We start from the raw sequence: 14,738 nt of genomic DNA, 5'->3' as shown, positions 1-14,738 counted from the left end.
CTAGATGGAAAAAAAAGTGTTTTTTCCTTGTTAATTAAACGAGAAAAAAAAATCATCACTTCATTTTCCTGTTTGTTAATGTTCTTAGAATGTAAAATAAAAGATAAGTACGGGCCATTTGATTATAACACACTGCCATCTTTCTAAAGGAAAGGGTGTGTGAGGCAAATTTTTGCAAACATACGAAACTTGTATAAAAACTATTAGAAAATGTAATAGCATTGATGAAATGTTTACAATAATGCACCTGTATACTTTCTCAGCATTTCATTGTTTTCTGTTTTTTTTTAATGCTTATGACAGGTTCACCAATTTGTTGCAAATCATTTAAAATTTTAAATAAATCTGATTGTTAGTAACAAGTTTTGATACTTAGCATTGAAAGTGTCTGAAGATAATTTTTTTAAGATTTTCCAGGTAAAATGTTCGAGTGATGCTCCAAATTACGATAATTTTCTTACTATTTTAATTTTCAGGTTTTAGTCGAAAATTTTTATTTTTCATGATACATTTTTTGATACTTACTTTAAGGTACACAGTATGGTTTTGATACATTTTGCTTGCTTTAAAGAGCAAAATGTATCAAAACGTGGTCAAACGTGGTATCAAAATGTATCAAACGCTTCCGTGGTTAGTACATGTAATTTAAATTAGTAATATATCTTCCGTTTTATTGCATGAATCTGTAAAAATTTTTAGAATTTTTGAAACACTCGTTTGTTCTTTTCTATGCTTTATTTTATATAGAATAACCGTCAGTAAATTATTTTATTATGAATTATTAGCTCGGGTACAGAAAATTCTTATTTAAAATATACTAATCTTAATACACACATATATATATATATATATATATATATATATATATATATATATATATATATATATATATATATCTTCTGTGCGTGTGTATGTAGTCATAAGGCTTTTAAATTGCTGGACCGATTTTGATCAAATTTTTTGTGTGTAATTAAGTTGATCCGAGAATGGTTAGAGTCGCAATGGATCGAATCGGAAACGTTTTTGTTAATTAATTAATTTGTTTAAACATTGAATGGTTATTACTCCAACACGATTAATATTTATTTTAGCCTATTGCTGAGCGTGAACAGAAGTAATTATTTAAGTCATTGTCAAAGGATAATAAAAAATTCAGCTCTGCTTTTTTATTGAAAATTTCCTTCTGTGATATGTCAATGGAGAACAGATAAAACGTAGAGAGAGAGAGAGAGAGTGAAGCTTTTATTTCTTGAAAGCAAAGATCTTACATCCCGTGATATATTTTAAAATCTTTAAGACGGGAAGAAATCGGGTTTCTTTTACTAGGTTCACGCGAAACGCGTATTCCTGTCGATTTGTCCGAACCATGTGGCGGGATCATTGCCTCAAGTTTTCATATTCATATGATCAGAAAGTACTGTACCTAGCAACATTTGCTTCTCGGCTCAAATCTATATGAGTTTTTGCGCCACTGCTAAGAAAACTTTAAGGATTATCAAACTAATCAGTACGTTATTAAAGGAAAAGGTGATAAAATTTAAAGAAGACGCAAATTTTATTTCCGTCCAGGTAAATCACAACAGGGTAGTTTTGTGCACAAAAGATCAGTAGAGTGGGTAATTTTTGTCTTTGGTGGAAGGAATAAATCAGGCAATATGTGAAGATCAGTACGCGAGGAGAGATAGTTAAGTGAAACAAATGCGCAGCGAGAGAGCAGGATGTAAAAGTTTTTGTTCAAAAGATCGGACCGCTAATTGATAGGAGTTTGCTTCGCTCACTAATCGGCTGGATTACAGTAGCGTGGTCGCTTGACGGCTTTGGCAATAAACGATAGAAATACGAAATTATTTACATTTTAAAGCTACTGTTAATGTATTTTAATATATTTTTGTTGTTTATTGGGAGAAATAATTTAAATTGCAAAGAATTGTTATTGCTTTTTATAGAGTGTTTCGTCATTATAGTTGAAGAAAATGTTAATTTTACAGGAGGGAGGGGAATGAGTGATTTTCGCTTATTCGAGGAACTTTTTTTACCTTTATCATCTTTTTAAACAATAGCTTTTCGATAGTAAAATTCTTTTTCATGTAGGGAACGTTGCAGCAGAATTTCCCTTATGTTCTTGATGTACTGGGTAGTTACTTTTCCACACTAAATATTCGTGTAAGATTTTAATACTTTGAGTGCGGCTGAAGGAACAAACCTTGTTCTTGATGACGATCTTGAAATCATGACGATCTTTCAAATACGCGATAAAAAATAGTTAACAAAGCAACTGCTCAATGGGCATTAGATAAATGAAGTTCTAATAAATATTATACGCATTCTGACACCAAGCAGCTTAAAACATTTTCCTTTTTACTTATTCTTTTCAGCAAACAAGTTCAAACACTTGATTGTTTATTGAAAATTTTCAATTTACAAAGTTTGAACAGAACAACGTCTGTCGGGTCCTCTAATGGCTTGATCATTTTTGGCTTGATCATTTTTTAAATTACTAACCGGCTTCCCCGATTAAAAACGCCTTGATACCGATTGTAATAAATATTTCATGGAATTTAGATGCAAGAAAAACATAAATATTAGTCATAAGTGCGTACCCTTTCTTAAGTTTTCGAACTGCAATTACTTAAAATGAGAGTTATTCTAACAAATGAATCAAAGCTAATTTAGATTGGGTAAATTTTACAAATAACATTTTAAATTTTGTTTATAAAAAGTGCTAATCTACTATAACCTTTATTTCAATACTTTTGTTAAAAATTCGGTTCAGCTCGTATTTTTTTTTAAATTTATTTTATGCTACTGCTTTATTGAAAAATATATCTCATTGGACAAATTATTAAAATAAAATTCCTAGCAATTCTAACAATTTTATAATTCTAATGTTTGATCAGATATTAATTTTTCTGTTTCAGTAATCATTTGGAAGCTATCTACTGATGAAATAAATTCCTTTAACATTTCAAAAACGAATAATTTAAATAATAGAGACAAAATCTGGTAGTTTTTACTAATTGTAGTACTAATTTTGAAAACATAATTACAATGCTCTTTGCAGTAATAATACTAAATATGATTAACTAAGAGGAAATCCTTTTATAGAGACATAATAATTATCTTTCGCGAAACTAGTTAACACATTTTCTTAGCTTCTTGTAAAACGCTGTTGTTGTACTCTGTATTAAAATAACTAGTAGTTTTAATTAAAGTAATTACTTCAGTTTTACTGCGAACAGAGATACATATAAAAACATAAATACATTTTGTTAAAAGTAATTACCTTTTCAAAAAACGAAAAAGACACGTTACCAATACATCATAAAGTTATCGGGGCTTAAAGTAAAAATTGCTTTTCAGAAAGTATTTTAAGCAAAGTTCATTATATATTTTAAGTTTAAAAATAAAAAGAAACTTGCTTTTAAAGTAAAACAAATTTTTGTATACAAAGCAATGTATTTTAAGTTGAAAGAAGAGTTATTTTCTTTCTTTCTTTTTTTGTTTCAGTAAACAAATTAAGTGTTTCGCATTTAACCCCTTCGGTCGGAATTATGAATTATTTGACCAAAAATGTTGATCTTTGGTACACAGTGTACTATGGTAAAGGCTATCTTATAGACAAAATTTTGAGTTTGTAGGAGAAAAATTAAAAGAGTTATGGCACGTCCAATATTCCGGACTTATATTTTTGAAATCAATATTTCACATACAAAAACGATAAAATACCGAACAAACTTCACTATAAAATGTTCTACAAACAATTATGAAACGTAATATAAGCGTTTGAACGATTAATTAAAGATTATATATTTTCAAAAAAAATCAGGAAAAAACCTCGCTTTTCAGATAAAAATCCATGGTTGGAAAAATGAGCCACTCTCTATCTTTCAATCCTTATATGTCAGTGTTGTCAATCCCAAAACGAAAAATTATTTCGCAGATTATAATAAGCAGAATGTAAAGAGACAACTACAAAAAAAAAATCAACTAATTAAATCAATTATTAAATGATTAGCAGCTGTTTAAAGTGGTTGTCCGGTATACCGGACACAAGGTCTGAAAGGGTTAAGGAAAATAATTATATTTTTAATTAAAACCAATTATCTGAAGCTTAAGTCTAAAAAGGAGTTAATTAATGCATTAAATACCGGATATCGATTGATACTGAATCACACTTCCAGATATGTGAGCATTGCCGTCGTTGGTCACATCCCATTGCAGCGTCACCGAGCGACTAGTTTCATTCACAATGGAGATATTGGATGGTGGGTCCGGTCTTCCTAAACGAAAAATAAACACAATATTTGTGAGTTTGAATTGAAGAATTGCGTGATCATCTTTGCACATAAGTTACAGTTCAGATAAAATCTTTCAACTTTATGTAGTGTTTGATTTTTTTTTGAGCAATCACGATTGCTTATTGTTCTCATTTGACTGTTTTTGAGGTCCTATCATTTTATTTTACCGCCAGCACCATCTGCAGCACTACCGTCGACCGGCCTCATGATGCTGCTCCTACAGCGAAAACCTTCTCCAGATTGCGTCCATATCCTACACGCAAGCATACCCACACGCATGCCTACACACACACATACCCACACGCATGCCTACACACACATATCCACACACACGCACACACACACATACTCACATACACACATGCCTGCACACAGACACAAACACACACGCCTATATACACACATACCCACACACACATGCCTGCACACAAGCAAAAAAAAAACACGCGATTGCGAAAAACTAATTTGAATTCAAGATGTCAAAATTCAATTTAATTTTCTTTTTTTTTTAATTCTTCATTACTAATTACCTCCTTATTAGTCTTTAGGATCTAGGATCTTGAGATCTGGATTAACTTTAGTTCAAAAATGATGATTTTTAGGTAAGTGCATTTTATGTGTGGAATCATTTTCGGCTGTAAGCCAAAACAACGTAATTCTAAACAAACCTTCCTATTTACTTTTGAATGTTTGAGCGTTCTACTTCTAACCTTTATGTACACCTGGCAAACGTTTTTACGCTCTCCCGTAAAAAAAGTGATAATGTGACTTCCGTTATTCTCGCTTTGAGGAGCAGAAATAGCCTGTACACATACAAATGACACATAATAACACTGTGCAGCACTATTCCCATCCTTTATATGCACATGACAAACGTTTTCGCACTCGCTTTAAAGTAGTGATAGTGTCACTTCCGTTAATCTGGCTCTGAGGAGCAGAAATAGCCTGTACGCATACAAATAACACACACTAACATCGTGGAGTGCTACTCCCAATCTTTATATGCACCTGATAAACGTTTTCACATTCTCCTTAAAGTAGTAATAATGTAACTTCCGTTAGTCTGGCTCTGAGGAGCAGAAATAGCCTGTACGCATACAAATAACACACACTAACATCGTGGAGTGCTACTCCCAATCTTTATATGCACCTGACAAACTTTTTCACATTATCCTTAAAGTAGTGATGATGGGACTTCCGTCAGTCTCCGTTAGTATTCCGTGAAACGCTATTCCCATCCTTTATATGCACCCGGAAAACGTTTGCACACTCTCCTTAAAGTAGTGATAATATAACTTACTTTAGTCTAGCTCTGAGGAGAATTACAGTTGTATGTGTACAGAAGTAGTCTGTACTTTTAGAACTGATATTTACTCACACTGTGGCGTTTCATAACCTTGAAGATTGCTTTACTCTGGCATGTAAACCAGACAATGCGTTCTTCAAAATACCTTAAGATGATTTAACACAAATTCCTGCTGTTTACCCCTTTATACGAAGTATAACTACCTGCAGAATAATATCACAAATGAATTGCCTAAAACTGCTGATAAAAATTTGAAATTAATAGCGGCAAAAAAAAAAAAAAATATATATATATATATATATATTTATTTATTTATTTATGAGAGATTTACCATACAGAAGTAGAGTATCACACCTAGGAAGAGCTCGTTAATTTATAAAAACGATTAATCTATTATATTATCAATGTACCCCTAATTTCTACTCAAAGCGGAATATGTTACCTTGTACTATGTATTGTATGGTAGCTTCATCAGATCCTATATCACTAACTGCAGAGCAGCTGTACGTGCCGGAATCATTTCGATGAGTTTTCATGATGTGCAACTCAGACATCGTCTGCCTTGAGTCTGCTATATCTCTCACAGAGAACCTAAATTAATCACAATATGTATGTTATGATCAAATTACAAACAATACAGTCTTAATACAGTGCCGAGAAATAACATCCGAGTTTTAGAATAATTTAGTTCAGGGTTTAATGAACTACAGCCCGCGGCAAGATCCGATCCGTGAGGAGATTTTTCCTGGCCCTCAGCTAGCTTGCCAAATGAAAACATTTTTTAATTTGCTAAAAAAAATCTTTTTTTTTCCTATTTTCAAAGAAACCTGAGCGAAGAAAATCTCAAAAACCACTGCTAAGCACGATCGTAGCCAGAGGGGGCAGGAAGGGGCAACTGATTCTCCTTAGAGGAATGGTTTAGTTATTACTTTATTCCCTAGAGTTTCCAAAAATAGTTCGAAAAGGCATTTGTTGAACTTCAATGTCAAAAAACTTCTGGAGGTTAGTCGCAAACCTGTTCTTTTCCCCTCATTTGATCAAAATTATCTTCAAATGAAGCTTTGGTGATTTTAATTTCAAACGATTTTCGGGAATAAGTTCCGATGTGTCTTTTACCTCACTTTTTTCTTATGATTTTAATAATTTTGTACACAATAACTTTCCTTAAAGAAACACTTAGACATGAATAATTAGACTTACATTATTTATCCCAAAATATTTTGAGAAGTCACAAACACTTGGTAATAATTTCTTTAAACAAGTACGGCTTGTTGAATTAAAACAACATATTTATTAATATCTAAACAATGAATAGATAAACTAAAAGTTACTGCTTGTGCTCAATAATGTTATGTAAACAGGTATACAAAGTAAAACAAATAATTATGTTCTGAAAATGCGAATTTTGATGTCCATTTAGAAAATTGAAGGACGCTGAAGCTTTTTCACCGACCATCTCTAACACCACCAAAACTGACTAAAACGACGTTTTTAACACTTCAACTTGGAAACATTTCCGCAAGGTTAGGGCGGGGGGGGGGGGGGGGGTTCGACTCGATCTGCTCACCTCCGTCCTTCTTCTGATTCAAAGACATCATTAATCGATTAAGGAATTGTAAGTTTTTGTACCTATATTTTCTTCAAAGTAATGAATTGAATACAAAAAATTATCCCTGTTAAACTTATCTCACATTTTAAAAACGCGCTCATTTTTTTTCATAAATTAAATTTTAGTGTAGAAATTTGAAACGAGTTGGGGGTAATGTGAAGTCTTTGCCTGGCTTCGAAAAAACTGATTTTAAAGGGTAAGCTAACCGGAGTCGGTCACTTTAACCTAGGAGTAAGAGTCATGGAGTCAGAGTCACTGCTATGGAGTACGAGTCAGATTGATTTTGGGACAGAAGAGTAGAAGTCGGGATTTGGAGTCTGAAGCTTGAAAATTCTAGAAGCAGTCATTTTCCTTTCGACTCTGCCACCCTGGTTTTAACACTACGGCTCATTTATCGTTTATACGCATTAAAAGGTATCGATTGGAATGATATTTGATTTTATTTAACTCTTATTAATAACATTCACATCAGTCTAAACATAAATATTGCAGCTATAAAAAACAGAAAATTTTAAAACACGAATAAACCAAGTCTCTTAATTAGTAACAATATTCAATTTTAAATCAATTTTCCGAAAATAACAATAAAATTTTCTCCTCTATCGAAGTCATTATGCGGCGTACAATAGAAACAAAATATTTGTTCTTAAAAAAATTTACATACAAGTTAAAAATATGTAAGAATTAACTGAGTGTTTTCTCTTTGAAACATGACACAGCCATTGACAGGAAAGTATTTCTTATTTGCAGCATAATTGCTTTTTTTCTTTTATCATTGAATTTGAAAATAAGCATACAATGACATTCATTTAAATAACAAAGAGTAACAATTTAGGTTTTTACCTCCCACGTTTGCTCATGTCTATTAGAGACTTGTCTTTTTGCCATGTTATGACAATGGGCGCATGTCCCGTAGCAATGCACCTCAAAGTTGTATTCGATTCTTCCGTTACGCTTTTTGTTTGATAAGGCTCTTTAAACATCGGAGGAACTGAAAAAAAAAAAAAAAAAAAGAGAATTGTATTGAATTACTAAACGAGAATACACTTCAAAGAATTGAATTCTAAATGGGGCTGCTCGTTCTTGTTTCTCAAACCCGCGCATATCGTTATCGGAAATTTATTGAAAGGCTGCAGGTTGGGCAAATGTTTTCTCAGGAGCTTGCGCATGGCGAACGATTTGCATGGCAGGGGAACGAACATATTCCAATATTGGTTTGAGTGTATGGTATTTGCGGATTAAAAGCGTCTAGCTTCTGTTTTGTCAATAGTTTTAGAAAATAATTGTTGTTTCGTTTGTGGTGATCTTCGAAAAGAAAATGCAAATAAAGTTGGTTGTTTAAAAACAAGTGCATGTCTATTAAACTGATTATTAGACACGAATGCTGTGGCAAGCAGTCCTGCTTTCTATATTATTGTTATTTATACTGACGGATATTAAGAAATTACTTTCAAGATAATTACTTCAATCACTCATTACAGCTTTTTTTTCGTCCACAAGGTCTTTTGGTAAAATATAATTCAAAACCATTAAGATTTGAATAGAACCACCTTCAGAACATTACAGTATTTATGTAAACAGAAATTTTGATGCAACTGTCAGAATATTTTCCTGTTGTAAATGCAATAACGTAGTGATTTGTAGACAAAATAGGCGTTTCTTACATTTTTTTACAACTGTTTGTCGAAACAAAAATGTAGAAAATATTTTGAAACTATCGATTTGAATCCACAATACTGCTCTTCAGTAAAACCTCGCCAATGCAACAAAATTTCGGTATCAACGGCGAGTTATTAATCCCCCTTTAATCTCTTTTACAAGGCTTGAATTCTATTACAACGAAATTCCAGTTACAACGAACATATATTGCGGTCTCTTGAGATACGTTGAAACGTGATAATGCTACGTTACATTTGCGTTATGATAACTAGGTCCAAGGCTGGTCGACTTTAACTCCGATCAAACCTTCTCACAGACGTGAGAACGGCCAACAAATCATCTCTTAAGTTTTAACCTTATGCACTCTGTGTAAAAAAATGTCATATTAAAACCATTTGGCTACCAAAAAATATAAATTATGGATTTTTTTTCTTTTACCCCCTTTCGTCCCTCATTCTAAAACACCCTTTTGTATTAGGTACTGTCAAATAGATACATAGCTTTACTAAGATATATGCAAAACTCCAAAGCAACCTAAGGTTCAGGGCCTAATTTTGACTCTCCTTGCGCACAGTTCGTGCACATATGTGCTGCATGCATTTATCATTAGTTAGGCTTTGTAACGATGAAAAAAATCATGGTGTTACTCTTTTTTTGGATTCTGCACAGACAAACGGAGAGTTGGGGACCTTCGTCCGCATGACCTTACCAGACACACCCACCTAACATATACGCAAATTAACGCAAGATTTGAATTTGCCACAATTTTTGCTGTGAATTGTTGGCAGCCACGGAAAAAGAACAATTTGACAGCTGGGAGTTTAGGGTTAGTAAAAATTGAGTGTTATGCTATTATACAGCCAGCGAAACAATTCAATCACTGCATAAGGAATTTCCTGTTCGTGTACTCTCTCGTTTCGGTGATATGAATTGGACCCTAGATCGTGTGATTTTACATCATTAGACTTCTCTCTATGGGGTTATTTGAAGTCAAACGTCTATGTCAGCAATCCCACAACCACCTGCGCATTACCTAATTGCGATATCGAGCGCCAATAACAGTAAACTGCTTGACCCGCCCAAACTTTCATTATTTTTCAAATAATTGTTCGATAATGAAAACGCATTATAGAATCAAAAACGCTCCATTTGTAATAACCCTAGACCCTCAGCTGGCAAATTGTCCTTTTTTCAAGATTGCCCACAATTTATTGCAAAAATGGCGGCAAATTCAAATCTTGCGTTAATTTTGGGACACCCTTTATATATATATATATATATATATATATATATATATATATTTAAAAAAAAACATTTTTTGAATTTTAAAGTAACCGCTTAAGCGCTTTTTTATTTGTTTACATAAATATCTTTTTTACTTACTGAGTACGTGCAGCCAAATGATCTTGCTGAGTCCGGAAGTTATTCCATTGCTTGCTTGACATAAGTAAGAGCCTCCGTCGTTTTCTTCAACATCTGATATGACAAGAGTTCCGTTGCTATATCGGTGAGCTCGAGGATTAGAATGAACATACGTGAAATCTCCAGTACTGCTTTCTGATGAGAAAATGCATAAGTATTATGAGTTGTTAGGTAGTTACTACTAGAGATACTATATACGGAGAGATTGGACAACGGCGCGCCGATCTCCGCCATGTTTAGTCGAAGTGTTGTCGGCTCGAAATGCTGTGCTGTGTGAATTTCTAGATTCCCACGGAATACAGTAAACTCCCGATCATCCGCGAGCGGTTTATCCGCGGGGTGGATTATCCGCGAGTCAATCGACGATCAGGAACATGTATTTTTTCGCAGCAAAAAGCAAACATAAATAGCTGTTTTTTGTCGAAAAATTGTAAATTTAAACTCAGTTACTTTTGTTTTATTTATTTATTGTGTTTTCTTCATAGTACATTCTTGTTCTGTATTGATGTAAAGTTCTATTGTGCAAAAATACGAAAAAATTTTTACTGTTCTGTATACATTTTTACTGTTTGGAGAAAGTATTATGCATCGATACAGATATTTTTTTAAGAAGGACAATTTTTGCCTTAGTTGTCCCTCAGACTTTTTTGCGGTTTATCCGCGAGTTTTATTATCCGCTGAACTTATGCCACTCAATTTCGCGGATAGTCGGGAGTTTACTGTATAGGACATGAAATTCTTAAAGAACGGACCGATTTTTTTCCTCCTTGCATTTTCATCAAACGGAGTGAGCGCCAAGTTTGGCAATCCAGTGCCAATCGTTTCGTATAGTCACTGCGCTTACTAAGATTTTTTTTTGTCTCAAAAGTTTGTTCATAAAGATAGAAAACAAACAGTTATTTGTGATCAGCAGATTCCATTTCACAATATCAAAACTAGCCTCTAATTTTTTTCGATACAATGTACAGTGATATTTGGGGCAGAAGATGCATTACGGTCTACAGTGAGCATCTCTGGACATAAGATGGCCGCCGTTCCGAAGTTGTCCAGTCTCTCCGCATTTAGGATCTCTAGTTATTACTTTTTAATTTAACCTGACAAACCATAAAAGGGCATATCATATCCATGTATCTATACTGCCAAGTGCAGGTAAAGGGCAGTAACTGCAAATTTTTCATTTTTCATTTTTTTTTTTTTTTTTTTTTGCAGTTTTGTCATCTATTGTAAGTTATCTTTATTGTAAAAGCTCTCTTATTTGGTTTCCGCGGAAAAAAGGAGCGAAAAAAACGTTTAATTCCAACATTTTCCTATTGTTAGTATTGAATACACCACACATTTCTTCAAATGTCTCGAAAACTCATTTCTGCAGATACTGCCGTTTACCTGCTCAGAGCAGCATCTTATACTAAAGATAAGAATAAGTACATGAGAATCACTCGTTTTATTACAGTAGTTTTTAAGGCATATTTGCTCTCCAAAAACTACTATCAATCATTTTAAATCCACATTTAACATTTTAAAATAGCTGGGGTTTTTTCTATTAAAATGTGCAATACCAAAAGAAAATAACATATAAATTGTACATGGTCGCTGACATCATATTTTGTATTTTTGTAATCGAAAAGTGTCATGCCATTTTTGAATGTTTAGTAATATCCACTCTCTAATTTATGAAGATTGGAATCGTTTTTTTTTTCTTCCTTCTTCTGTTTTTTTTTTTTGCTGCTAACTATTACTGCAAAAAATCAAATAACATTGATGTAAAACGTGTATGAGCATTGCATGCACATAGTTAAGACAAATAACTGGTTAAATGTACATACCTCGAACATGCCGGCAATGAGCATTTTAACCGACTTATTCAAATAAATTGAACGTGTATCTTTATTAATAGCGTTTTAAGTATTCATTAAGTGTGGAGAGCAGTTTTCTTATAATTACTGCTTAGGCCTGAATGATGCTTCAAAGCCTATTTATGTCTTATTGCTCGTCTAATATGCTTGAAACTATTTCTGGGACAGATATCTACTGATATATGTAGAAAAAGACATTCGATTTCTGTCAAGTCTTAAAATCTTTAACTTGTACTTGGGAATATAGAAAATGAGTTGTAAGAACATGATTTAAAGTAGGTATTACTAGTTACTGTTATCAGTTTTTGTAATTTGTCGTTTAGACACGAGCAAAAATTTATATATTTCAAAAGAAAATAATGATGTTAGTTTAGAAATAGTTGAATAGTTAGTTGAACACCGATATTGTGCGACATTATGCAATTTATCCTAACGCGATTTATGTTGTCCTGTTTACATTAGGGGATTTTTTTCTCAGACACAAATACTTAAAACTATTATTTCAGGAAGTCGGCTGGGTGATGTAGTGTGTAGCATTGGCCTCGTATCCATTGGGTCGCAGGTTCTAATCCCGCTGTTAAGACCAGTTTGTGAATTTTCGAAAGAAGAAAAATGTCAATGCCCATGTCGCATAACACTGTAGCAGGTTAAGATATCTGGGGTGCATGTTTGGATTTGGCACTCTCTGTCAAACTAAATTCCTAGTTCAATCTCTCATCGTGAGAGCTCAATGGGGTCGTTTCCAATATTTTAAAAGTACTTTTTTCTGAAAGAACATGCTTAAAAACATAGGATCTAATCATTTTTAAAATAATTTAAGTTTTATATTTTTAAAAAATTACCTAAATCGGTGATTTTTCATTGTTTACATTTCTTGCCGATGAAATCACAAATGAGGAAATGCCGTTCTGAGTTGCCATTCACAGAGCAAAATATTTAATTCGCATCTTTACTCACGTGTATTGGCAACGATATGGTTGATAGCAAGCGCAGAGCGCAATTTTAATTCGCTTCTTGATAATCATAACGTGGAAACGCGGTACAAAGATGCGCCAAAGAGCATCATTTGTGACGTCATCTAGACCACGCCTTGTTTTCAAAATCGGACATTTAAAAAAATAATAAAAAAAAAAATAACTGTTGGGAAAATGGAAGAACTTTCTGGGTCCATGTTATTTTTTTTTTTTTTGCTTATTCTATCAATTTCAGTAACTAAAAGTATTACTTTTGACTGAAGGAAACAACTCTATTGTCTACCATTTAGTGTAAAAATGAGCGTCAAAATAACACGTATCCTTGACATAAGTTCCTTAATCGTGGCACACGAAAGACAAATTGCCTTTTACAAGGATCGTACTAGGCCTGCAAAAATATTACGTAGCCCAATTGAAAAGATATATATAAAAAAAAAAAACATCGAAGAAATAATTTTATTTTTTGTGTATTTTTAGTTAATAAGGTTACCCAACCAAAAGATTGTAAGTTTTGAAGCATTCTCTAAAAATATATTTCACTTGTTTTGAAAAATGAAACAAATAACTAAATGTGTTCTTAAATTTAACTGAATAAATAACTAAACTACTGAAGAAAAACACAGATATTTTCAATTACAGTTTTTTATTTCTACCTGTTACGTCCAACTAGAAGAGAAATGAGCATTTAAAACATTAAAATGTCACGTGGCATCAAGTGAATTTTTTTCCAAGAGAAAGCTCAAAGGTCAGAAATATATATCGCGCTGGATCGAAAGTGATTTATTACTCTGTTCCATGATTTATGATTCCCCTATTTTAAATATTTCTTCGATTTAGTGGAACAAAATCAATTTTTCTTGCTAAACATAGGGAACGTAATACAAACCTGAAGCATAATTTTATTTCAAATAAACTTTGTAACATAATTTATTTTTGTTATCCACCTTAGTATAAAAAAGTGTAATACTTGCATGGATTTTAAAATATGAGCAAAATTTCGGTTTTTTCTTTGTCCAAGTAAATAGTCCTGATACTGTTTTAAAAATTTAGCAGTTATGTTCAAAGGGAAATAACGATTTATTTTTTTAATTTGCACTAGACAATTTTCATGAAATTTATTTCAAAAACAAAAATGTTCATTTCGTTGTTTAAGCGCTTTTAATTTTAAAAATTTTCGGAAAGCTCAAAAATAAACTGTAAACGCTTTTAATGTTATGTAAACTTATGGACAAATTAAGAAATACATAGTAAAGAATTCAATTAATATGTTTCAATAAAAAGTTGAAATAAACAGTAATAACAAGGAATTTATTAACGCGTTGTCCTAATTTCCTCTTTTAAGAGCTCAATCTTAAACTCCACGCAAGAAAGAAAAAGTAAAATAAAAATGCTTCGCTGTCTGAGAAAAAACTTCCACACTAAAATGTGCTTAAATGTTATAAAATTAATACACAGTAGAACTTCATCCGAAACTTGTCAATCCGAAACTACGGTTAATATTTTTGCTTTCTGCATTCCAAACGGGCACCAGCCTCAATCAGTTCGAAATAGCCAGATTTGACTGTGAATTTAATCTGGTTCCTTAATACACTAACAGTAGCATTAAGGGGTTACAGT

At 32.6% G+C, this 14,738-nt stretch overlaps 1 protein-coding gene across 1 annotated transcript in view; it reads right to left on the bottom strand.

The window, feature by feature from the left end:
- Positions 1–14,738, bottom strand: part of LOC129222426 (cell adhesion molecule DSCAM-like) — a 133,980-nt gene that overhangs the window by 35,511 nt on the left and 83,731 nt on the right. The window contains exons 12-15 of the mRNA XM_054856938.1: positions 10,256–10,429; positions 8,057–8,204; positions 6,047–6,195; positions 4,149–4,280 (exon numbers count right to left, since the gene is read on the bottom strand). Of these exons, the coding sequence (XP_054712913.1) occupies positions 4,149–4,280; positions 6,047–6,195; positions 8,057–8,204; positions 10,256–10,429 (603 nt within the window). The remainder of the gene's footprint in view (positions 1–4,148; positions 4,281–6,046; positions 6,196–8,056; positions 8,205–10,255; positions 10,430–14,738) is intronic.

The sequence above is a fragment of the Uloborus diversus genome, chromosome 5, assembly GCF_026930045.1.
Source record: "Uloborus diversus isolate 005 chromosome 5, Udiv.v.3.1, whole genome shotgun sequence".
Taxonomy (NCBI): Eukaryota; Metazoa; Arthropoda; class Arachnida; order Araneae; family Uloboridae; genus Uloborus; species Uloborus diversus.
This window is presented reverse-complemented; position numbering and strand designations above follow the sequence as displayed.